Source organism: Colletotrichum chrysophilum, assembly GCF_026319265.1.
Source record: "Colletotrichum chrysophilum strain AFK26 chromosome Unknown scaffold_10, whole genome shotgun sequence".
Classification (NCBI taxonomy): domain Eukaryota; kingdom Fungi; phylum Ascomycota; class Sordariomycetes; order Glomerellales; family Glomerellaceae; genus Colletotrichum; species Colletotrichum chrysophilum.
Genome location: NW_026517297.1, coordinates 448,208 through 473,350, shown reverse-complemented (window position 1 = coordinate 473,350; position 25,143 = coordinate 448,208). Strand labels below are relative to the sequence as shown.

At 54.2% G+C, this 25,143-nt stretch overlaps 7 protein-coding genes across 7 annotated transcripts; 4 read left to right on the top strand and 3 right to left on the bottom strand.

The window, feature by feature from the left end:
• Positions 1–2,856: 2,856 nt before the first annotated feature.
• Positions 2,857–4,144, top strand: CTG1 (Guanine nucleotide-binding protein subunit alpha; the record flags this gene model as incomplete). Its single annotated transcript, XM_053175097.1, has 4 exons — positions 2,857–2,974; positions 3,075–3,417; positions 3,468–4,024; positions 4,101–4,144. 4 exons carry the CDS (start codon positions 2,857–2,859, stop codon positions 4,142–4,144), a joined length of 1,062 nt encoding a protein of 353 aa, XP_053041041.1.
• A 3,946-nt stretch (positions 4,145–8,090) lies between these two features.
• On the bottom strand, positions 8,091–9,314 carry COL26b_002167 (uncharacterized protein; the record flags this gene model as incomplete). The annotated part of the gene is made up of 3 exons (XM_053175096.1): positions 8,091–8,456; positions 8,549–8,598; positions 8,669–9,314. The coding sequence occupies 3 exons, from the start codon at positions 9,312–9,314 to the stop codon at positions 8,091–8,093; spliced, it is 1,062 nt and encodes a 353-aa protein (XP_053041040.1).
• An 824-nt stretch (positions 9,315–10,138) lies between these two features.
• Positions 10,139–10,598, top strand: COL26b_002166 (uncharacterized protein; the record flags this gene model as incomplete). Its single annotated transcript, XM_053175095.1, has 3 exons — positions 10,139–10,146; positions 10,231–10,300; positions 10,407–10,598. 3 exons carry the CDS (start codon positions 10,139–10,141, stop codon positions 10,596–10,598), a joined length of 270 nt encoding a protein of 89 aa, XP_053041039.1.
• Positions 10,599–11,206: 608 nt separating this feature from the next.
• COL26b_002165 (uncharacterized protein) lies at positions 11,207–16,823 on the bottom strand (the record flags this gene model as incomplete). The annotated part of the gene is made up of 3 exons (XM_053175094.1): positions 11,207–12,565; positions 12,611–16,694; positions 16,753–16,823. 3 exons carry the CDS (start codon positions 16,821–16,823, stop codon positions 11,207–11,209), a joined length of 5,514 nt encoding a protein of 1,837 aa, XP_053041038.1.
• A 774-nt stretch (positions 16,824–17,597) lies between these two features.
• TRP1 (bifunctional tryptophan synthase trp1) lies at positions 17,598–19,886 on the top strand (the record flags this gene model as incomplete). The annotated part of the gene is made up of 1 exon (XM_053175093.1): positions 17,598–19,886. One exon carries the CDS (start codon positions 17,598–17,600, stop codon positions 19,884–19,886), a length of 2,289 nt encoding a protein of 762 aa, XP_053041037.1.
• Positions 19,887–20,551: 665 nt separating this feature from the next.
• Positions 20,552–21,832, top strand: COL26b_002163 (uncharacterized protein; the record flags this gene model as incomplete). The annotated part of the gene is made up of 4 exons (XM_053175092.1): positions 20,552–20,765; positions 20,828–20,934; positions 21,002–21,241; positions 21,350–21,832. The coding sequence occupies 4 exons, from the start codon at positions 20,552–20,554 to the stop codon at positions 21,830–21,832; spliced, it is 1,044 nt and encodes a 347-aa protein (XP_053041036.1).
• A 345-nt stretch (positions 21,833–22,177) lies between these two features.
• On the bottom strand, positions 22,178–23,307 carry COL26b_002162 (uncharacterized protein; the record flags this gene model as incomplete). Its single annotated transcript, XM_053175091.1, has 2 exons — positions 22,178–23,059; positions 23,143–23,307. The coding sequence occupies 2 exons, from the start codon at positions 23,305–23,307 to the stop codon at positions 22,178–22,180; spliced, it is 1,047 nt and encodes a 348-aa protein (XP_053041035.1).
• Between the last annotated feature and the right edge of the window lie 1,836 nt (positions 23,308–25,143).

Genomic DNA, 25,143 nt, shown 5'->3' with positions numbered 1-25,143 from the left:
AATGAAGAGGTGGATTAACACATATTGACTGGTTCGTATTGGCAGCGGCTCGTGCTTCTCGCGCGTTCGGAAGGCAAGGGAATGAGCATATCCCGCCAGGGAGATTAATAGAGAGCGACAGAGCAGAGGCAATAGTGACGGATTACCACCTGGCTCAGGCAAGAGATGCACAGGGCCCGCCCTGTTTGCCTCGCCCGCCAAAGAAAATCCCATCTCCGAGCCTGGTCCCAATGGTCTGTGGTCGCCCGTAGCGCGAGGAGTTTTTCTTACATTAGTCAGGGCGACGAGCAAGGAGGCTTCGGGCCAGTTAAGCCAACCAGACGCGGCTGCAGACACAGGAGTCCCTGTTTCCTTGGTGTCGGGTTGTATTTTCCATCTCTCTTCAGGTACTTCAGGGACTGCATAGTAGAGTTGCGCATGCGTGGTTGGCGTTGCTGCGAGTTCCAACCTGCGGGCAATGGGACAAGGCATGGCACGGCGCGACTCCCCACAGGCTGTGGCTATTGGCTTGCCGCTCGCTGCGGTGATTTCAACGTTGCAAAGGGCTGGCTGGTGGACCCGCCGGTGGTCTGTCTCTGAGGGAATGGATGGAACCTTTTGGTCATGTCGGGTATGAGGGTTCGGAGCTCGTAGTTTTCTTTCTCAGCAAGTCCATACTCGGTTTCTGACAACGTCGGGAGTAAGCCTTCAAAGACCTTCGACCTATCAATCTGTCAGTTGAATTCTCAAGGACATTTTATGTGTACATATTGTACATGCTTGCCTCGGCTTATCATTGTCGCCGCGATGATGAACAAGGTGACACTGTAATAAGTGGTCTGGCAAATGTTTGGCCACCAACTTCTGCGAAAGAAAAAAAGAGACACACACAGCCGACAGGGGGGGCCCAGGTCAAGAACAGGGCTAAATGCACTTGGAGGCAGGTACCGGTGGATACGTACCGCAGCTCTCGACCTTGGCTTCTGGAATGCCCCCTGCTGGCCCCTGCACGACGCATCTCAATGGAGTACGTTCCTGGCAGCTGTGGATATTTCGTAGCAAGCCTCCACACCGTGCACCCGACTAATTCTTACCCCCTTTTTCTTTCAACCTGCCTGTCACCTCAGACGGACGGCGGCGACCTCACACCTCAGACCTCATCTCAGGCCCCTCTGCCGGGCTCCCTCTGAGTCCCTCACTCCCACCTCCATCAGTCCTGACACCGACTGCGAGCCCGTGGTGCGGCGCACTGGTCACTAGGAGACGCCGGCGACAGTGGATGACACCGCCCCCACCGAACCTCTGAAGCGTCGAGGATGCCCGGCGATGGCCCCCAAAAGCCCCTAGCCTTCCTTGTGCTGCCGGCTGCTTTCACCAGGGCACTTCACTTCCTCCTGGAAGAAGTGCTGGCACCACTTTCCAGTTATCCCAAGGATTGGCCCCTTCGCCAAATCACCGGCCATCCATTTTGCCTCTCCAACCTTACAGTGAACGGCACATTACGAATACCTACTGCGTATCCGTACGTATATGCACCCACTCTGGATTTCTCTGCCCACTGTCTGGCTGCCCGCGGCCCTGCCCGCCACCCATCATCGCCTGTCACTCGTCGCCTCCGTGCCCCTCGCTTGATGCGCGCACTGTATACGTGCTCTTTGTACCTCGTCTCGAACCGCATTGTCCGCCCCGGAGACGACTGCCCACCCCCTCGTCGTCCCAGTGTTCCTCGCCGACTTCTAGCTGCTGCTCCTACTACCTCTGTTACCAACCTACCTAAGCTACCTACCTAGGGAGGTAAAGTAGGAGGTTGCTGCTGGCGAATTGATGCTTCTTGCTGCGGGCTGCTACCTTAGTTACTTTACTCGCAGTACATGCTGCCGGGGTAGGTACTTTGCAGCTGCCAGTCGGGCATTCAGTCCACCTACCCAAGTCGCCCACTGTTGCTTGCGCGCCTGCTTTCCCACTTGCAACTCGCACCTAGGTGCGCTTCCCTTCCCTTCCCTACCTACCTGCCCACCTGCACCCGCTCCTGCACCATCGCTGCCACCCCTGCCACCCCTGCCCATATTCTACCCACCCTTACCCTTTCCCATCTCTCCTCTCCACATTAGAGGCACCTCCCAACCCATTCCTCTCTTTTCTCTCTCCCGTCTCTCCTGCTCCTGGTCTTTCAATCCTGTCGCGACCATCCCATCCTCCCACCGTCCGCCCAACGGCTAGTGTTTTTCTTTTCCTGTTTGCTGCGTTTCTCGAGCCGTCGTCAATTGATTGATTCTACTCTCAATCATCAAATCGAGAGGTGAGTTCTCACACTGTTTTCCTACTACATCTCTTGCCATCCAAGGAGCGAAACGCAAAAGCGAAGGCCCCAGGGCACGAGAGAGAGTGAGAGCGAGGAGAGAAAGACCGACGCACACCCACAACCCCCTCGAACTGCAACTGCTGCCGCTCGCCGCCAAACACAACACAAAACCATTGGATTAGGAAGGCGACACGGCAGAGACATCAATGAGAGACAGAACGAGACGAGAGAAAGCCGTCACCCTCGCCTCGCCCGCCCCTTCGACACCGCTGCAATACATTGCCAGCACCTCCCTCGATATCTCGACCACCCGACACACCGCACCGCATCGCACGCCGACTGGCCCGTTTCGCATTCCAGCCCCGTCCGTCCCAAACAATTCGCCCGCCTCTCACTCTCTTTCTCTCCATCGCCCATTGCCGGCACCACGGCTACCCGCGACATGGTTGGCTAATCCACTGTTATCTCTTCCAGGCTCAACGACGCATCATCACGATTCGACCCAGGATCCTCAATCACTTTAATCCCATCAATTCTTTTCTATCCGCCGTCGGCAACGACACCAGGCCGCCAAGATGGGTTGTGGAATGAGCACGGAGGACAAGGAGGGCAAGGCCCGCAACGAGGAGATCGAGAACCAACTGAAGCGGGACAAGATGATGCAGCGCAACGAGATCAAGATGCTTCTTCTGGGTACGTCAAACCCTCCTTCTCACCCGTTGAATGCCGTATCGTCATCCGATGCGACGGCATTCAATTGCACCCCGATCGGCCCACTCTAACAACCCAATAGGTGCTGGTGAATCCGGAAAGTCGACGATCCTGAAGCAGATGAAGCTCATCCACGAGGGCGGCTACTCGCGTGACGAGCGGGAATCCTTCAAGGAAATCATCTTCAGCAACACGGTGCAATCGATGCGCGTCATTCTCGAGGCTATGGAATCGCTTGAGCTGCCCCTCGAGGACCAACGCATGGAGTACCACGTCCAGACCATCTTCATGCAACCCGCTCAGATTGAAGGCGACGTTCTGCCCCCTGAAGTTGGAAGTGCCATCGAGGCTCTGTGGAAGGATCGCGGTGTTCAGGAGTGTTTCAAGCGCTCTCGCGAATACCAGCTTAACGATTCTGCGAGATAGTGAGTTTTTCCAGTCCTCGGCGCTGAGCATCGCTTGCTGACAAACCCAGCTACTTCGACAACATCGCTCGTATCGCCGCCCCCGACTACATGCCCAACGACCAGGACGTCCTGCGATCGCGTGTCAAGACGACGGGTATCACAGAAACCACATTCATCATCGGCGACCTGACGTACCGAATGTTCGATGTCGGTGGCCAGCGATCAGAGCGAAAGAAGTGGATCCACTGCTTCGAGAACGTCACCACAATCCTCTTCCTCGTCGCCATTTCTGAGTACGACCAGCTCCTGTTCGAGGACGAGACTGTCAACCGTATGCAGGAAGCCTTGACGCTTTTCGACTCCATCTGCAACTCAAGATGGTTCATTAAGACATCCATCATTCTGTTCCTCAACAAGATCGACCGTTTCAAGGAGAAGTTGCCCGTCAGCCCGATGAAGAACTATTTCCCCGACTATGAGGGTGGTGATGACTACGCCGCGGCATGCGACTACATTCTCAACCGATTCGTCAGCCTGAACCAGCATGAGACCAAGCAAATCTACACGCACTTCACCTGCGCGACAGACACAACCCAGATCCGCTTTGTCATGGCGGCAGTGAATGGTGAGTTTAGCCCCGATTGGAACCACAGAGCTGGTACAAAGCCCACAAAGAAATGAGACTAACGCGCGACAAACAGACATCATTATTCAGGAGAACCTGCGGTTGTGCGGTCTGATTTAAACACTCAAAAACGTTTGCTTTTTTTCAACAATACCCTTTACTTCTAATTGCATGACCAAAGCCAGTAAGCGTCGTGGAGGCTGGCTCATGAAATTTACTCTCCTCCCGACGACGACGAAACGGCGACCCTGCTACGGTTTCCCCAGATTCCCTTGCTTACGCGACTGTATTTTTTCTTCCTACACCTCGGCTATCCCCCCGGTATATTGCCTCACAGACTAGGCGGTACACTTTTTTTGGTTCTGCCTCGTTGGTCCGCGTTCAGGAATAGGGGGAAACTTGGGGAGGTAGCTCTGTATCAAACATGATGTTCGGACAGCAGTAGACGGAACCGCGGCGGGACGAGGAAACCCGACCATTGACGGATGGCGGCGAGTGAGAGACGGAGGACGAGATGTGGAAGCCCGGACGGATGGACAGCAAGAGGAAAAGAAGCAATGAACTTGAATGCATTTGAGAGAGAGTCCGATGGACGGAAGGCGGTTAAATATTCTGTTTAATTACGAAAGTCTCCTTATTCCTCACGTTGCGCGCAGGTCGAGAGACTCCTTGAACCTATGCTTTTGCCGCCCAGCGACCTGTATTTTCACTGTGCGCCTTTCCAGTCTGTAGTCTCATTTTAACCAGCATCTGTGCAGGCAGCGACACTGGGTATCGTAGCATCACCAAGTCTACAGTATGCACTACACGAAGGTTCCGTCTCGGTGCGGCCCTTATCCGCAGATTTACCTATGATAGCCCTCAATCCACCCACTGGGGTTTGAACGTAGTCGAGAAATTTTAGTTGCTGTAGGTAGCCCAGTCCAGACCCGACGCTATAGTAGACCTCCGGCGCGGACGGCCATCTCCGTTTTCCGTCCCCAATTTCGCCGTTCGCGGCATCGAGACCGCAACCGCCGCTTCCGTCTCTTGGGGTGGACGACGTAGATCTACGTAAGGCTAGTCCCGAGAGAAAACGACCTACCTTCCCTAGCGTAACGTAATGCCAAAGGGATTTAGCCTTTCGACTCGTCGATACTGACTCCTCTGCCTTCTCTCCCCTTCTTCAAGGGTCCTGCTCAGTCCCAGAGGGACCTACTTCGTAACTCCCTCCCGAGAGATCCCCTCGCCCCCGCCACACGCACACACTCACAAGTCCGCGCCCGCGGTTTTTTGGTCTGAAGTTTGGATTTAAGCTTGGGAAGGGGAGTGAGGGTGAGGTAATGATGGTGTGCGTGCATATGTATGTGTGTGTGTGGCCGAGGATGGAGCTCCACATCCAATGGTTAAGCTTCCTACAGTTCGACACGGACGTCTTCTCACATTATCATTTTGACGTTGGACATGCAGTTGGATGAAGAGCAAAAACTCTCTCCCACACGTCGCCAAGCGGCGGCGGCGTATCTTGCTGTACGTTTGACGGAGTGGCGCAGCAAGTTTTGAGACTTGCGACAATTCTGTGAGTTCGTCTTCCTGATGCGGTTGAAGACACACACACGATAGTCGACATGGGGTCTCTCTCAACTTGACGGTTTCTTATAAGAGAGGCTCACTCCTGCAGCTCTTCTGAATCTCTAGCGCGCGGAGCAGCTGCAGGAGCTGTTGCTACAACACGTCTGTTATTGGTAGGGGTCCGGTTTTCGCCCAACCACACATATAATACTGTACCGTCTGATATTGGGTCTTTTACCTTAATTGAATGTTGGATAATGGTGTGCGAACCGGGGGCTGGCTTTGATCCCTTCTCATTCTGTCCCTCTCTCCATCCGTTTGTTGGACGAAATTTTTCTCAAACATGTCGCAGGATTTGTTGTTCGCCGCTAGGTTACAAGTCCAAGTATCTTCAGTGATATTTGGATGTTGGATATTGATTGATGTCTTTTTCCGGGAAAAATTCTCTTTGGTTGCGTTGCATGTTTGGTGACCCCTTTCATTTCGTTCCCTTGCGTAGGACCTTGGTTTTTTTTGGTCCTTCTCTTGCTTGCTGCGACCTTGTTTGCCAACCCAACCACCCCCTGGAACCAGCAAGTCGGAGAATTTTTGGAACGCGCAACGACGGTGAGAGATCTGGACCCCGTTCATTCCGCCCCTGGGCTGAAGAGTCTGTGAGAGCCCCCTTCCGGAGAAGGCAGCCGAACAGAGAGCAGCAGTGAGGTGAGATAGAGTTGTGAGGGGAGAGGGGTGGACTGTGGGGTTACACTCTTCTGTTTCATAGTGATTACCATACCACGGTGAGGTTGAGAAGGCAAGGCAGTGAGAGGCAGGTGATGGGCATTTTGCCCGGTATTATCTCATCATCGCCGACAGCTTTCCTTCGGCATTAAGGTGTCGACGAGAAGCTGGGGTTGGGGACACAACCATCGGGGACCTGCCGCGTGTTGGGCGGAGGCGAAGATCCAGAGTTTCTTTCGGGCTGATGTGGATGGTTTTCTGCTCTCAGATCCCCTTTGCACCCCCCCCCCTCCTCACGTCGAAATGTCACATGGGACGAATGATATAGACTTTTGTTGGTCGCCCTTGGTGGTGAGATCGCCTTGTGGTTTGGTTTTTCCTGCTCGCCATTATACCCGTGGCAAACCCGTGGCAAACCCGTTCTGAGCAAGCAGCTGTGGGTGTGAAGCAAAGCAAAAGGGTTTTCTACGTGTTCTTCGCTAGGATCGAGCCGAATCCGAAGACACGCACTTCTCACCATTATCACCGATTTACTTTCACGTTATCGCCGAGTTACCTGAACAGAAGGGATGCTGGTTGGATGGGCTGAGTGTGCCGTTGACTCTCACATGGGATCTGGCCGTTAAATCGCATGTGCTTGGGCTCCAAGGGAGGGAGAATGCGCCCCAATATGGCTCGCCACCGTGAGGCGCGTTATATCGAGTGACGCAGGCCGCTGGTGGCCTTTCCCCCTTCCTACGACGTCGGACGTCAGACGATTCTGGGGCGGGTTAGGTGAGCGACGGTTCAGGATCGCACCGCTGGGCATACGTTGGATATAGGTGACCGGAATATTACAGGCAACGAAAAAAGCCTTGACCTTTCCCGTGTCGGGTCTGCTCCGCCGTGTTAGTGCCCGTCTGGGACCCAGCTGAGGCGCGATGCGAGGCGGAGCATGGAGTAAAGACACGGCCAGTGAATCCTGAACCCTGGTTATGATGCGTGATCACTGTAGCCTAGTTTGAGGAACGAAAACCCGGTGTGAGAGATGCAGTAAGCCAAGAGGTTGAGGTCACAGAGACAAGCTGCCAGCTGACCGGCCCCAGTATGGGGAGCCCTGGTTCACGGCATGCTCCGCTGCAATGGTACACGACGAATGCATGCTTGATGTATGAAAGAACCGTGGTATCAATCTATATGTGTGTGTTCAGTATGCACGCCCATTAGCCTCGCCCAAGGTAGCTGTCAACTCAGCTCCTTTTCACGCGTAAAAGTGTATGTGTGCGTGATGATTGTACGAGGTGAACCAATCCCAAAAAAACAAAAACTAATGCTTCCCATTGCCTTATGCTTTGCTGTTATTCTCTGATGACCGTATGCCTGCCTGGTGCTGCAGGGAAATCCCAAGCTCCCCATGTCTGTATGTGTGTGTGTGTCCCTCTGTCGTCATTGGGTCGTTTTCGCATTGGTCTGTTGGTCTCCGTTCTCCATGTGTTCGCATAGACGGTGCCGCCCTACCACCACGCAGGTGCCAAGTGTATATTGGGAGGGAGAGCGAGTAAGTCGGGCGCCCATGCCCGCGTGTTCTCAAATGCAAAGTGGTACGATGATGATAGAGAAGCTTTGTCATCCACGGCATCGTGACAGGGAAAGAACAACATTTTGCCCGACTGCATCGGAGGACTGATGCGGGTTGGTAATTGGTCACGGTGATGTTGCTCAGGCCGTGAACATAATCATCGTCGGCCGCTTTTCTCGGGCCAGTATGTGGAAGACGCAAAGAAGGGTCGATTAAGAGTGAATCGTGAGCCGACTCTCACGGTCCGTCGTTCCCGTCTCCCATCGCCGCCTCCGGCACGGAGCCCTCGCCGTCTTGAGGGTGCTGACTCGGGTCATGGCCCGCCTGCTGAGCCAGAAAATCGGCGTACTCGGCGCTAGCCAGCGCTAGCTCCCGCGCCGCCGTTTCGATGCGGAACTGGAACCGAATGTTTGGATCGTCACTTCGGACCTCCGCCATCGCTCTGTTGAGTGCATCTCTTGTGAACTGGGCCACTGTGTGGTTGCCGCCTGGCTGCCCGAAGCCGCTAGGGCCTGCGGGGACCATGCCGGGAGCCATCGGCGCTGCGCCGGCAAAGCTTGTGTTTGCAGACACCTGAGGCGGCATCTGGACCGCTGGCATGTGCTGAGGGAGGTTGTTTTCTGCATTGATGTCGGTTAGCTCCCCGTATCTTCACCATCTCGTTCGTTCTCTTGAAGCGATACATGTATACTTACCATGAAAGGAACATCTTGACCCGCTCGCATTAAACCAGCAGTTGGCACAGCTGCCGCACATCTGGCCATTCACCACAACACAGCCGTTCCACGGGCCGTAGCCTTTATGGCAACTCTTACAGGGGCTGGCGGTCTCCTGGCCAGAGACATGGGCTAGCAGAGCCTCGACATTGCTACGCCTCTTTAAGTTGAGGTTTTGGTCTCCACGTCTTTGTACCGCAAGGCGGTGCCCCTCGTTGTTGGCTAGACGTTTTGCTAGAGCACTGTCGATGACCAGCTGATGGTAGCCGCTCTGCTTTGCCAGGTCTTCAGCGGTCAGGGGAATATCTCCCGGGCCACCATGGCCGCCTTGACTGCCCATGTGAGCTTCCATGGCGAACTGTGCCGGTAGGCCGTGAAGATCGGGATGTATGTCCGAGTCGGGAGGGGGAGGGCCGTTGGCCAGGATACCCGCAGCTGCGAGGTCGAAGGCGTTCGGGTGGTGCTGCTGGTGGTGCTGCTGCTGATGTTGGTGGTGTTGTTGAGAGGTCGTGGGAGGAGGGGGAGCGGTTATCTCGTCGTCATCTTCGTGCTCAGCTTCGGCCTCTGCATCGTGGGCGAGCTGTTCGAGCTGGTGGTCGACGGCGGACGGGGGGTGTCGGCTGGCTGCGGCGGTGGCGCGGGCAAGGGCTTGGGGGTCCCGCTTGATGCCGGCAACGGCGGCGGCCTTGGTCACCTTGTTTGGGCGGCCACGAGGAGGTGGACGGCTTCCGCCTCGGGCACTCATGGAGGGTTGGTCGGAAGAGAAGGGCACGGCTGAGAGCTGCCTTTCTGCGATGTGGACTAGTAGCTAGCTGATGGGAGCTGCCTGTGGCCGGGCTGTCGGTGATGAGTGGCGTTGCAAGCGGACAGCTGGTGACGGCTGGAGATGATGGTCGTGGTCGTGGTGGTGAGGCGTTGGGGTCGTTTGGGAAAGCTCTGTTGGTTGAGAGCGGGAAGGAAGCTCACACTGCACCGGTTGCTGTTGGCCGCGCTGGCAGGTCCCACTCTCTGCAACCGCTTTGGTGTGGCAGCACGGTCCAGACGTTCACTTTCTTAAGTCGATGTTTGCTTTGGCAGTAATCCTAGCCTCAGCTGCATACTTGGAGATTCTTTGAGATATTTGTGTTTTCAATGACGTGAGAGCTCCTGGTGAATTATTTTTATTGGATATTAAACCTAGACTGTGGAAGCGAGCAGTCCGCGCCATGGGGCTTTTCGAGCCTAAGCCTGAATACCTTGATACTCTTCCTTGCCCAATGCATCTAACCGAGCTTACAATCCAAACGTCCCTCTCGATCCTTCGGTAGGTGCTTATCGCTATCAGAGCTCCATCAACCACCTGAATCTGTGAGGTGATTGGCTCGAATCGACCAGGGAAAGCAAGCTTTCGAGCCGTCGCGCATCTTGGGACAGCAGCAAAGTGCAGTCCCGGTCCCGAAAGTCGATCCCTCCCAAAGAAATTTCATCGTCATCGTCAAGCAGCATCAACCTCCACCGTCACGATAGCTCACGGCAAACCTCGCTCCTCCACGCAAGCCACCCATTTTAAAACACCCCTACACAACCACAATGGACGCGTATGTATAACCCCGCACGCAACTGCTGGAACAGCTGCAAAATCTGAGAAAGGGAATATCGAACTAAAGCGCATCTTTCTACAGTCTTACCAAGGCCGAGGAGACCCAGCTCCAGCAGAGGCTGCAAAAGCGCCAGGTCAAGGAGTTCATGAACGTATGTTGCACATATTCACCAATCAGTCTTACGGGCTGCAGTTGCGCTCTCATGTCGCAAATCTCTCAGCTTGGAAAACAACGGCGCTGACGTCTACCCCTCATAGCTGTTCGGTAACCTCGTCGACCACTGCTTCACCTCCTGCATCGACGACTTCACCTCCAAGTCCCTTTCCTCCCGCGAGACCGGCTGCATCTCCCGCTGCGTCCAGAAGCAAATGTTCTCCCAGCAGCGCCTGAGCGAGCGCTTCCAGGAGCACAACGCCCAGATGACTGCCCAGATGCAGCAGAACCAGTAAACGCTCTGCCAACAGAAAAAGGCACTGGCCGTAAAAAACCAATGAAGCATATTATCAATGAGAGAACAAACGAAAAAAATCCGGAATGGAAATGCTAGCGGCAGGCCAAAGGTTGGCTTGCACGCATGTGTAATACTATCCAGCACCACGACCAAGCTGGACGCTGTGGGATACGAATAACCACTGGAGTGGTTCGTAGACATGGCAAGAGAAACCGGTGAGTGTGGCGTTTCTATCATTAGATGTCGACACCCCGTGAGGGAGGTTTCTTGTACAATACTTTCTCAAAAGGCTGGATAGACGTGGTGGCATGGCATCTGCGGGTGTGAAAGACACCAAATTTATAGCAATCGAAGAAATCCTACTCCATCCACTTCACTAAGACGTGCTCCGACATTCACAACCATGCTGCTCACAGCATGCACCAAAAGGGTGTTGTTCCCTGCTTGGGTATCCGCTGATTTAATTCTACACCAAATGAGATCCAGTGGTTGCCGGAAAATGTACACTTTCATCCTATACACATCAACGCCTGAGCCATGTTTTAATCTTGAATCCCCCCTTTCGTTCCCTGGGCTACGAGGCCGCTCATATCGTGACTGCTACAATTAATCCTCCTCTAGTTCTTCGCTCAATACATCCCTCACAGCCTCCAGTTGCGATAGCACCTTGCTCTCGAGCAGGTTCTCTGGCTGTCCGTTATCGCCGGATGCGCCCGTCTTGGTGCTCTTCCACTCGACTTCGCGCTGGCCCAGTGGCAGGAGTCTGTCGCGGAGCAGCTTTCGGCTGGAAAGCCAGAAGTCGATGTTCTCCAGTAACGAAGCGGCATCCCATTGAACCTCGGGGATGTCTCTGTTGTTTGCAGTCCGCAGAGCGGCAATGACACGGGTCAAAAGCGCAAGGGAATGAACCTCAGAAACGGATAGCAGGGTAACGTAGTGAGGCGCTTCTCTAGACGCGGTCCGGCTGGCCCCGGGAGCCTCAAAACGGTCGACGCTAGACTTGAGCAGGAGAGGGAATTGGTTCAGGACGTAGGCAAGTTCGGGGGCAACGGTTCCACCCAGGGCTGTAAGCAGATTCAGCAGCAAAGGAAGTACGCCCTTTACCCAGATGCTATAGCATCGCTGTGGTCCGATGGCTTCTGAGAAGGGGGAGATGTTTCCACGGCGCATGAAATTTGTGATGCCAGCCGATGTCAAGTGGCTCAGCAAGCCGTCGCAAGCCATCTGTTCTGCCACAGCCGGGAGTGTCGAGAGCTCCAAGAGGAACAGCAAACTAAGCTCGCCGTAGATGGGGTCGTTGTTGACGGCAAGCTTGTCGGCCCATGAGAAGAGCGATGTTGCAGCATGCATGGCGTCATACGATGCCATGATGTTTAGAATCTGTGTCTGGCATTGGTCGATTATCGGCATATTGAGACAAGCTTGCAGGATGGCGGTAAGGAGAGCCAAATCCTCGGGCGCTACGGCAGCCTCGGTATCGTGAACAAGAGCGACAAGAGTCCTGAATCCCTTGGCGACCACTCTATCCAGCAGATTCAAAATTGTTTGGGTGAGTATGACGGAGAATCCCTCGCCGCCGTTCTTGGACGCTCCAAGGCCCTTTTTCTCAGCTGCACTGTAAGCCCGCAGAGTGACGTAGATGGTCTTGAGCATGGTTCGGTAGTACGAGATAGATCCCGGGTTAAACGGCTCCTCAACTCCGCTAACAATAGTGAAAAGCGTTCCAAGGACCTGGTTGACATCGTGGGACGAAATGGGACGACCGACAAGACGCTGAACGAGCAGAAGACTGAGGTCGGCACGCTCCTCGACAATGCGCATGAAAATGTTCTCGGGTCCTTGGTTTGATCGGTTCGCCTCAAGGCACTGTTGAGAGACCTGGAGCATCTGCTTGGCAATAGTCTCGTTCTCCGGAAGACTGCTGCTCAGTTCAAGTAACAAGAATTCCCAAGCGTGGAACAACGACTGCAAAGAGTTAGTACAAACTTTTATAGCTCAAGGGAAACTCACAATTTGCGCGTCAACGAGGGACAGGTTTGCGTTGGCAATGCCCATTTCGTTGCAGAAACCGCTGTTGCGACGACCATGCCAGCTGGGGTCGAAGCTTAGCATTTCAGTAGCACTTTCCAGGTCGTAGAAGTAGCTTCTGCCAAGCTCACCAGGCCTTAGAGCCGTTCGCTTAAAGGCTTCCAGAGAAACTCCAGGGTATTTGCTGGTGAAGTTCTTCGCAAAGTTGGTGTGAAGGGAGTTGTTGTAGCTTGAGACTTCGACACCATCGCGGAGATAGTAGTCGAGGTCTGACACCAGGCTCTTGGCGAATACATCAGCGCCACCCATCTGACGCAAATGGTAGAGCTGCATGGCGAAGATTTCGGCAATGTAAGCAGCCATCTTTGCATCGATGGCAGCCTTGACGGCGTCCGTTTTGCTGGTGACTGTGAAGCTGTTGAGGTCCTTGACGTAAAGACGCAAAGAATCTAAGAAGGCTGAGTCCTTCTGCATGGTAAAGATAGTCCAGGGCCAGTGGTTCTGGGATGATGCTACAAAGTCCAGGATACGAAGCGCCTCCGCAATCTCCAGTTCCTTGATCTTTCTCAGCTTCGTGAACGCAGTGGCAAGGACGGAATTGGGGGCGGATGAAGCGTCCTTCTTGCCGCCCTTCAGAGCATCTCTAGGCGTCTTGCCAGTCAGCAGGCAGTTCGACAACCATGTTTGACGGTTTTGAACAATTGTCGAGAAGAACTTCCATGTGGTTTGCACGTCCCTGCTAACAAGGAAGGGTTTATCGAGCCTTGACAGCACCTGAATGAACGACCGAGACAGCAGAGGACCAAGATATCCTAGAAGTGATGGAGGGTCGTCATTGGCTTTGGCTGCGCTCAGAACCAGCGCCTCGAGGAGCAGAAGAGCCGGTCGCCGGAATTGCTCGCATATGGCGCAGAGCCTCGCGAGAATCGACGATGTTTTGAAAAGATGATCCTCAAACCTTGCTGATGGTCGTTCGAGGTAGTTGGCCACACGCAGCAGCGTTGTCGTGAATTTGAGGGTCGAGATGAGTTGGTCTTGTGCGGAAGCTAGCCTGTCCTGATAGAGTGTTGAATCCGGGATGTGCAAACCGTTGACAAGTGTAGCCAGGAGCGGCTGGAATCGAAGAGAGCCAGTAGACGGCGAGAGGAACGAATCAATGATGTAGGAAGCGGCAGGCTCCAAGCACACCGTCAGGGTCTCTGAGTTATCTTTGTTACCCATACCGTAAGTGTGAGAAATGATGCGGTCCATCACCGGAACCACATGGCGGATGAGTAGAGTTCGGTGTAGTTCTGAAGCAAACCGCCATGTTGACGAAGTCTCGAATACGTCCACAGCGGCTTGCGCGATGGCCAGGCTGACTTTACCGAGCACCTTGTCTGCTACGCCAAGCCACACATTATTTGATACTTTCTGGCGACCAACTAGCTTGTTGCCCGACTTGCGCTGGACAGCACTGCTCTTGACGCTGTCAATAAGGCTGTCGAAGAGGCGAACAGAAGAGAGGAGCAAGTCGAAGCGATCACCAACAAGATCCAGGTTGCCTGTGATCTTTGCCAGTTTACCAGCTTGAGCATCGGAGTTCAAAAGTCCGCAGCGGGCCAGGTAAGACCACACCCTAGTAGGGCACAAGGGCAGAATTGCATGCAAAAACTGGACGCAGGAGTTGAGCACTGTGATGCCCTGGCCATCAGTTGCCTTGTCGTCTTGCATGTAAACGTCCATGGTCTCGCACACAACAGCAACCAGATCCTTGTTGCCAGAAATGTGCTTGCCAATTTCTTCCAACAACTCCAATCCAGACTTAAGCGAATCGTCACCGCTGAGTCCCTGTTGCTCAGACTTGAGTACTTCAGCGCGAAGAAGAGTAGACAACAGAACGATAGTCTCCGCCGTTTCCTCTGGCTGGAAGCCATCTAGCTCGCTGCGGTAAATCTCGGGCGAGAGCTGTACCTCCAGTCTCTTGCCTAGTAGAGCGAGCGCTGAGTGCTCATATTCCATCAGAACAACTCGCCCCGTATCCGTGATGAAGCGTCCATAGGTTTCCGCAGGTATCCTGAATGAGTCATCGAGTCGAGTCCTCCTGTTCCATGCGGTCGCAGGTGTGAAGAGTGGGATATCCTCCAGGAGGCAGAAAGTGTTGGTGTTGTCTTCCTCTTGGGCCAACTCATATTCTTGGTAATCGTCAGGTAGGATAAAGGTGAGAGTTGGGGTTTTGCGCAAAAGATTGACCACAATATCTGAACGACCATCGGCAACAGTGCAGTTTGCCAAAGCACGACAAATATTGAGAAAGGGCAACAGCTCGAAAGGGTAGCGGCTTAGTGCTTGGTGGAAGTAATACTCCAGAGTGGTGGCATCTTGAAGTACTTCACCCAGAACATCGTTCGCGGGTGCAAGGACAGGCTTTGCCAAGTCCCAGTATTGTTGACCAGCCGAAAGAACTGACAGAAGCGAGGTAACCGAGTCAGACTGGTATCCCACAAATGGGTAGGTAGCCTTCAGGAAATCAACAAAGGCAAGGCGTACCCTCGAGCTGATGAGCGACGTGAAAGCGCCCTCACTCAAGCCACCGATAGCAAGCGCCATCTCGGAGACAACCTCATACGCCCGCCCATTGGATGTCACAGCTACTGCGAGCTGCTCCACAACCTGCATGTCCTTATCAAGGCCAGCGCCTGTCAGGAAGATGTCGAACGACTTGCCGTCGAGAGAGACGATACTACCGGCCGAAAGTCGACGACTAGGCGTAGGACGGATCAGCACACCAGCTTCGAATGTCTCTTGGGAGCGCTGGTTCTGCAGAGCGTCTCGCTTTTCGATTCTTTCGTGATGCGAGACAAACATGCGGTGAACGATAACAGTCCAGGCAAAGATGACGGGGCTTTGACTTTCGCAATCGGCGTTTGCAGCTGCCAGGATTGCGTTGTGTACTGTCTCGAGGACAGATGGTGCAGTAATGTAAGGATCCTCGTCTCCGCGATACTCGGGTGTCTCCTCCGAGAGAGACTCTATGGATCTCGACGGGTTGAGCATTTTGAGTGAAATCGCAGTTATGAGCGATCTGAGGGGCATGATGAGTGAACCAATGCTCTCATTTGGCTGTTTGCTGTTAGCTTCGTTCCTTAAAGATAGTATCAGTAAACTTGCCGCAGTGATTCCGCTGAAGAAACCGTAGCCCTCCATAAGAGCGAACCATTGTCCAACAATCGCGCAGGGCACGAACGCATCGCCGTTTCCATCTACGGCCTGGAAAACCACCGATAGAGCGTGCACAGTTTCGGTCAGGACCGTCCGCACCCACTCCAACTCGAGTTCCTCAACCAGTAAGTTCTTGTCTTCCAGTACGGAGCCCAAGCCCTCCGCCAGTCTTCCAGCGGAATCTGTTACGAATTGGAGGTAGGTTGTGAGTAGGTCGGCCAGGTATTTGGGGCGATCGGTCGCGGCAAGCAGTCTCGGAGGTGTTGATGGCGCATCGACAGTCGTTATCTGGGTCGAAGGTTGCGTGTAGAGGAGATTTTCGTGAACCAAATCGGCTGTCATCAGGAAATTGCGGCGTTCAGCGAGGTACGTCTGGAAGATGCGCTGTCGCCTCGTATCGTCCTTCTCGAATTCAGCCCAGATGGCTTCGGCATCCAGCGCCGCCCCAGAAAGCGGGACCAGGGATGAAGATTGAACATTAGCAATGCCGGCGGCTTCCTGCAAGTTGACCGCGTCTTGCGTAGAGAGAGGGCCTGTGAGGTGGCTCGCTGGACGGGACTGGAACTCGACAACGGTCGCTCGAAGCGCGGCGACGAGGTTGACTTTTGCATTCTTGCTCAACCATTGCGCATCCTCCTTGATGACCTTGATATCAAATTTGTCATTTGGCGTGGGGGTAACGTGGATGGCGGCGGTCTTGGTCTCGAATTCGGTCTTTGTGGAATCGCTTGGCGGCGCGAAGGCGGTGGCCGGGTCTTTGATGAGGGATCGCACGTATTCGTCTTGCAAAAACTGTATCACAGCTTTGGTTTTTCGTCGCGTATCGTCCTTGTCGGCTAGAGCAGCAGCGACGAGCTTCCAGGAGCTGATGCGTGGTCAGTTGCTGGGCATCAATAAAGTCAACAAATAGCACGGCTACCCACATGACGATGTTGTCTCCATTCAGACATTCCTCCAAAGGAGGAAAATACAGACGGTCCGCCACATTCGCCATTGCCGCAGAGGTCGATTGGGCGAAGCGATCAGGATCCAGTCTGCATCAGGCGAGGCTGCGATGAGCTATGTTGCCTGGGATGCGAGAGAGAAAGCAAGTCGACGCGCTTGTACACTTGGACCCGCGAATGCTTTTGCAGCCTTTCTGATGGTGGTTGGCTGGAGCTCAACTTTTTTGGGAGCTCCAATTCCTGGGTTTTTCCGACAGATGAGTCTAGCCTTTCCCGGACTAGCGCTCCCCAGTACACGCGGTACGTACCGAAAGCTCAATGAAAGAAATGTTCAGTTTGGTCAACTTTCTCATTTTCACAGCTTTCAGAGGTTCAAATTTACAGAATGACTCAGAAAAATTGTCATTTCATCCTCGCAATGTTCCATCACTATGTAATTGAAATATAAGCAATTAGGAGTGGTTGAAAGCCCAAGTGCAGAGTCTGGGGATTGCCTGTGTGACCAAATAGGTAGCCCCGGGGGAACCGGGATGCGATAGCGGCGGGGCACTCTATCAGCGCTTGCCTCCGGCACCGAGGCGCACTGTCTTCTACCGCCAGTTTGCTGGTGGACGCACAGTAAGGTTTAAGCTCCGACATACGGTACCGTCTTCCTTCCTCAACCGCCTTTTCATTTGTACTGCAAACCGTCCCGTTGACTCACTTCAGTCAATCTACACTCACAACTACCGGTATCTTCAACTACTGGTACAACTATCCTCGAGATAGAACGACCACGAGCTCCCAATTGACCCATTTTTCCGAGGCTTGAGTGCGTTTCCAAGATGCCGTCTCTCGATATCATCGATCACTCACCCCACCACCCGGACCCGTCACCACCAATTCCGACGGCATCCAACTTGATTCTCATCGACAATTACGACTCTTTCACCTGGAACGTCTACCAGTACCTGGTTCTCGAAGGCGCAAACGTCACCGTCTTCAGAAATGACAAGATCACGCTCCCTGAGTTGATTGACAAGAAGCCAACTCAATTGATCATTAGCCCTGGACCTGGACATCCCGAGACCGACTCTGGCGTTAGTCGAGATGCCATTAAGCACTTCGCCGGCAAGATCCCCATTTTTGGAGTTTGCATGGGTCAGCAGTGCATTTTCGATGTCTACGGAGGAGAGGTTGGGTCCGCAGGAGAATGGCTCCACGGCAAGACGTCTCCTCTGACACATGATGCCAAGGGTGTGTACGCTGGCCTGCGCCAAGGTCTCCCGGTCACCAGGTACCACTCGCTCGCCGGCACTCGTGTTACTCTGCCGAGTTGCCTCGAAGTCACTTCCTGGGTTGCCACGGCAGACGGCTCACCGGGCATTATTCAAGGTGTTCGACACAAGGAGTACACGATCGAGGGTGTTCAGTTCCATCCCGAGAGTATTCTTACCGCCGATGGTCGTACCATGCTTCGAAACTTCCTGCAGCTTCAGGGCGGCACTTGGGAGGAGAACGAGAAGCTTAAAAAGGGCTCCGCTGCGAGTGGTGAGTCCAAGGTGGTGGCCTCCGCGCCAGCGAAGAAAAACAACATCTTGCAGCAGATCTACGCCCACAGGAAAGCATCCGTTGCCGCTCAAAAGTTGATTCCCTCGCAAAGACCCGCTGATCTCCAAGCCGCCTACGACTTGAACGCCGCTCCGCCTCAGGTCTCTTTCGTCGACCGCTTGCGTCAGACCCCGTTCGATGTTTCCCTCATGGCAGAGATCAAGAGAGCCTCGCCTTCTAAGGGTATCTTTGACATCAACATCAACGCTCCTACGCAGGCAAAGAAGTATGCTCTTGCCGGCGCCAGCGTCATCTCCGTCCTTACCGAGCCAGAGTGGTTCAAGGGAAGCATCGAGGATCTTCGTGCCGTCAGACAAGTTCTGAATGGCATGCCCAACAGACCAGCTATCCTTCGCAAAGAGTTCATCTTTGAGGAATATCAGATTCTTGAGGCAAGACTGGCCGGTGCCGACACCGTGCTTCTGATTGTCAAGATGCTGGAGACGGAGCTGCTGGAGAGGTTATACAAGTACTCCCTGTCATTGGGCATGGAGCCGCTTGTGGAGGTGCAAAACGCCGAGGAGATGACTACTGCACTGGAGCTGGGCGCCAAGGCCATTGGTGTCAATAATCGCAACTTGGAGAGCTTCGAGGTCGACATGAACACAACGAGCAGGCTGAGGAGTATGGTGTCTGAGAACACCGTAATCTGTGCCCTTAGCGGTATCAACAGCCACAAGGACGTTCAAATGTGCAAGAATGACGGCATCAACGCCATTCTCGTTGGCGAGGCTATCGTCAGAGCCCCTGACACCACCAAGTTCATCAGAGAGCTGTGCTCCGGCTCAGACGCCGAGCCTGAGCCGGTTAAGACTCAACCTTTGTTCGTCAAGATCTGCGGCACGAGGACGCCAGAGGCTGCTCTGGAGGCTGTGAAGTCTGGTGCCGACTTTGTCGGAATCTGCCTGGTTCCTGGTGCCAAGCGCTGCATATCCGATGAGACGGCCGCGGCGATTTCAGAGGCAGTCCACTCATATACGCCTGCAGCGACCCGGCAAGAGTCAAGGATACCCACAAAGTCTGCAACAGACTACTACACGGCGTCGGTCTCCAGACTATCAAGCTCTCGCCCGCTGCTCGCGGGTATCTTCCAAAACCAACCACTGGACGAGGTCTTGGAGAAGCAGAAGCGCTTCAACTTGGGTATTGTACAGCTCCATGGAAATGAGCCTATCGAGTGGGCAAACCTCATTCCCGTCCCCGTCATTCGCGCGTTCAAACCCAACTCCATCGGCCTAGGTCTGCGCGGCTATCACACCATCCCATTGCTCGACTCCGGTGCGGGCTCTGGTAAGCTTCTCGACGTCTCTAGCGTCAAGGAAATTTTGGCGAAGGACCCTGAGCTGCAGGTCATTCTGGCGGGTGGTCTGAACCCAGACAACGTGATCGAGGCGGTCAAGGCAGTTGGAGAATTTGGTGATCGCATCGTCGGCGTTGACGTGAGCAGCGGCGTTGAGGAGGACGGCAAGCAGAGCCTGGACAAGATCAGAACATTCATCAAGAATGCGAAGGGCTTCAGGTAGAATGTGAATGGCCATGAGCAAGAAAAGTGATGAACAATAGACAACTACGTCTCGCAAGAAAACATCATGCCCCATTATCGTCTCATCATCACCAAACTGGAAGTCATACTCAACAACCACCTTCCAAGTGCTGGCTCGTGCCTACTTATTTATCTTCCTGGTGGCTCCCACTCAGCCTTCTTTTGGAGATAAATAGTCTGCCCAGCTTGAACAGTGATTTTCTTTTCTTCCCTTCCATCGCGTGAAGATCATATCTGCACAGCGAGGACACAGTGAGATCGGCGATATTTCAACAACATCAGAACGAATCGTCCCAAGAAAAGCAACCACATACCTAGCCCGGAAGACAACGATGGTGGCAGGTATCTTCAAGGACAGGGTTCTCGCGGCCGCTGGCAAAAACGAGCACGAAGTTGAGAAACTCCAGACATGGACCCAGATGCGGAAGGGACGGTTCTCACTTGACATGGACGACTCGGTCACGCACCTTCTCTGTACGGATGAACAATTAAAAAACAGGAACAGGAACAAGAGGAGTACGTCTCAGGTTTTCATATCACTCTCCGTAGCCTCTTAGCCCGGGCCTTTCCTGTTCAGGGTGGCAAACTGTCCGCGTTTGGGTAGAGTACTAACGACTGTGTTTTGCGATTCCAGTTCAAGAAGCCATGCAGAAAAACAAGGTCAAAGACAAGAAGATCAAGATCAAGGTCGTCCACATTGATTGGTTCACATTCTCCTGCACTCACAACAAGAAGCTGCGCGAATGCGACTATGACTTCAAAGCCATCAAACGCAGAGAAGATATCAAGCTCAGGAAGCGGAAAGAAGAGGAGGCCAGGATTCGGAATGCTATGGTTGGCCAGGATTGGATCAACCCTGGTAAGTACATCACTGAAGAGTTGACCAGTTTCCCCCTGAGGTTCCGACACTGACATCTCTAGACCTCTATCGCGTCTTTTCGGACAAGCACCACTTCCGATACGAGATCCAGCTCTTTCGCGACACCGAGGACGAGTATGGCGCCGTGCATGAGAAGTACGAGCTCTACGTTAGTTTTCACAAGCCAGCACCCCGTCACCACGCAAAAGCATGCTAACTCCTTACTATTTCATCAGCTCTTCGAGTCCCATGCAGAACCCCGTCTCTACTGGTTTGGAGCTAAGTTGTACCAGAAGAAGGACGACGGCGTCTGGCGCTTCCGTGCCATAGAACGCACCAGCGCCACCTGCGGAGTCTTCAAGACCGAGTTCGAGCACTTCAAGAACTTCTTCGAAATCAAGACCAAATACCGCTGGGGTGATCGAGTGCTGAAGGCTGGCACTGGGGAGAAGACAGACTTCAGCTATACGCCCCCGGTAAGGACGGCTCCTTCTGCTACGTCCTATTGTTTCTGCATATTTTCCTGTTCCTGTTATCGACCCCCATATCTTGGGCTGAATGGTCTGCTAACATGGGAATCTTAGACTCGAGGCAAGCCTGTCGGAGGCATCCTGACCCCAGGCCTCACCTACTACGACAAGTGCGTCAAGCGCAACATTGAGACCCGCCTTCTCTTTGCCGACCTCTTCGGCGACGAGCTCCCCGCCAACATCCAGATCGACGTTGCCGTGACAGAGCTCCTAAACGAGATCATCGACAAGGCTTGCGCCGCTCATTGCGAGGATCCTTGCGATGGCGTCTATGAGATGCGGTCCACCGAGGTACCAGCCCCTGCTGAGAGAGGTATGCCCTTCGAAAGCGATCACTCCGAAGAAGAGGTATCGGGCGGCACGATCAGCGCTCCCTCGGATAGCATGTCGCAGCTGAGCATTGAAGACACTGACGATAGCCTTGGTAGTAAGCAGGAATGCGAGATGGAGGATGCAACGGCTCCCTCCGTGAACGAAGACGAGAGGTGGCCAACCAACGCTACCCCCTCCGAGGGCCTCACCATGCAGGATTGGTGAAAGGGACACATGGAATGAGTGATCTACACACACTACCCAAAAGATGATTTTCAGGGGCATTTGGATGGCGACCAGGTTGGATGCATGCTAAACGACTTTGGAGGGGGAAACACAGCGAGACACCAGGAGCGAGAAATCTGCTTTTTTTGCATTTGAGAAACACCAAGCTCAAGACTTTCATAGACCTAGAAGACACAGCGCTCTTCGATTTCATTTTCTTCAATAGACCAATCTCGCATTCTTTTAATAACGCTTATGCAACCCTTTCCAGCCCGTTCCCCCAAACGCCTCCCAGAACCCAGCAAAATGTTCACACAAGCTCCCCTCCTCCTTCAGGGGCTAGTATCAAAACCTCAGCTTGGGCATGACAAAGACCAACAGCACCAGCGCGACCATGAGGCCGTACACCCACGCGTACAGCATCATCCTTCCCCACCAGCCCTTCCCCTCCGTCATCCGGCGCAGCGTTCCCATGCGCCGGCTTGCCGCATCCATCCCGCGCTCCGTCTTGTCCATGCCCTCGCCCGCGCGCGAGAGCACGTTCTTGTCCTGCTCCAGCGTGCTCGAGAAGCGCTGCGACGACGCCTTGAGCGCGCCCGCCATCTTGAGGATCGACTCGGACAGCGCGTCCTGCTCCTGGCGCTGCCGGTCCAGCAGCGCCTCCGCGGTCGCCGTCGACGCTGCGCCTGTTGAAGCGGTGGATTTCAGGGTGTTGCTGCGCCGCTGGGCGAAGAGCGCTGCGCGCGCTGTGGATGTTGCCGTTGCCGTGCCCGTCGACGTCGCTGTTTCCGGTTCTGCGGCGGCGGTGGTGTTGGCGGCGCCGCGGGGGCGTAGGGTCTGTGAGGTCGTCGTTGGTGCTAATGTTGATTCCGGCGCCGGTGTGTGTGCTGGTGCCGCCGCCGCTGCTCCCAACGGCGGCGCAAGGTCCGGGATGTCCTCCGCGGAGTCGTCGTCGCCCGTGTCTTCGGTGGGCATGTCCGTGGACCGCGAGTTCGTGCTCTCGCTGGGCGTGGGGATGATCTCGCCGAGGATGTCCTCGCCGTCGGAGCTGTAGTCGTCGTCGTCCTCGTGCAGCTGCTCGAGGTCGTGCATGCGGTCCACCAGCCTCTCGAGCAGCTCGCGCTTGCGGTTGAGGTCGGCCTGCATGTCCTGCCTGCGCGCGAGGAGCTTGACGTGGAGGGCCTCCTGCTCGACGCGGGTCAAGAGGCTGCGTGCGTAGTCCAGATTCTGTACGGGTTTCCGCAAGTCAGTCGCTTGTGTGGGAGGATCACCTCTCGAGTAGAGGAGGGGGCCAAACGACAGACACTCACCGAGTTCAGCCTCGCCCTCTCGAACTCGCTCGCGCGCAACCTCCTTTCGCGATCATGGTCTGCGTGCAGGATCGTCTGGTCGAGGCGGCGGAGCAGCTGGCTCAGTTCCGCGACGCCGCGCTCCGGGGGCGCGGGCGCCGACGTCGACGATGACAGCCGCGCCATGGTTCACTTTCGTATGTTGCACTTCCTTTTTCTCGTCACTCGTAATCGTATCTTTCTTTTACTCGTATCCTGCGGGAATGGCGGCTGTAGGGGCGGGCGAAAACGGTTTTGACAGGGTGTCTGAAGCTGATGATGTCGTTGGAGGGGGGGTCCAAGCCACGGTGGCTGAAGCTCTATCGCATTGCGGTCGCGCACGGGCCATGCTCAAAGTAAAGTGCAGAATCCCATGTCGCTGAGGATTCACATGCATGAGTCTTCTTCTGCCCACGCAACTCAGCGACGAACCTACTTGTCCGTTCTAGCCATACACTCTTGGGGAACCGGGCAAACTATCCCAACGATTTGGATCTCTCGTCGGCGGGTGATAGGTCTCATGAAATCAACTACGCCTCAAGCAACGCGTCTTCGACTCGTAAGAACAGACACGTGAAACGCCGTCAGCTGATCACTTTTTCTCGTGTAAGCTCTGTCCCCATCCCCATATTACACGAGACCAGCCGATGTGAATGATACTCTGCTGCTGCCTCCTTCGTGTATCTTACTCAGGCATCCCATACACAATGTCCTTTGTCTAAGACGATGTGCGTGAGATCATCCGAAGCTTTAGTTTTGATTGTGATGCCTTGCATGCCGCATCATCACAGGACGTCAGTGCCGTAGGAGTAGACCTGTTCGTCCAAGAAATGGGCAAGTCCGAGCTTAAACACGCTCCCTCGCCATCTGATGCGAATACAGCAGTAGATGGCGGCGTGTGGATAGGCAGAAAGGAGCATGAGTGATCAACCTCGTCTGGACTATCTGTTGCCGGATGAGGCGCTTCACTTCTTCTGCGCCTGCGGAAGGTTAATGAGACTCAGATTGCTGCAACACCAAAACAGATCAAGATGGCCACTAGTCAAAGGCGACTATGGTGTGCAGCAAGTTATGTGAATCGGAGGCGTTTTAACATCATCAGCTTTTATCTCCTACTAATGTTGCTGTGCCACTCCCACGAAGACGAACACCACAATGTTGCCGTCGGGGCCAATATTTCACTCATGTCTTAGCAGCCGCCATTTCAAGGCGTAGTCAGTGTCTTCTACATCCTCAATGCTGAGGAAAGAGGAGATCTTGCATGGATTGCGTTTCCATTTCACCTTCAGCTGGCATAGCCTTCAGGTACCATTGCCACTCACTACAGGTTGACGCCCAAACTCACGGAGCCAGGTCCGAATGAGCTCGAGATGCCTGAACTTTAGTCAAGTTACAGTGGCCTTCGAGGAAGAATTCTACCACGCAAGTAATTTCAGCCGCAGCTTCATGAGTTGCGGTGATTCCAGGTCCGCTTAGTCAAGACCTCTCATGTAGATGATTTGCTGAGTCAACTCGCGCAATGGACGTTCCGAAGTAGTGCGGAGCACTACCTTTGGGCCCTGACTTACAGCCAATGCAGCCAAGGCAGTTGGGGTGCCTTCGGTCTACAGATCCAATTCTGCTTGACGTATCTTGCAAGATGTCAACTTGCCTTTGCCAACGCTGGTGTTTTGTCTAGAAAAATTGTACTGCCAAGCCGCCCACTGTCACATGAGAGAACATTGACAAGCCGTCTTGAGAAACAGGCTTCAACCTTTCTTGAAAGCGCCGATCCTTCGTACAGGCCCACGTCAAGCTGCCATCGCCCCAACAGTGGTTCAAAAAATCATGGCAACAAGAACACAATGATTTGTAGTGTCGGCGATGCTGGAGTCCGTTATCACTGCCTTGCGCATGGCATGTGGCCAACTCACAGAGTCCCGACTACTCCGAGCCTCCACACCTGCGCAAGTCGCGCATCGCAAGATGTCAGCATCGTGGCAG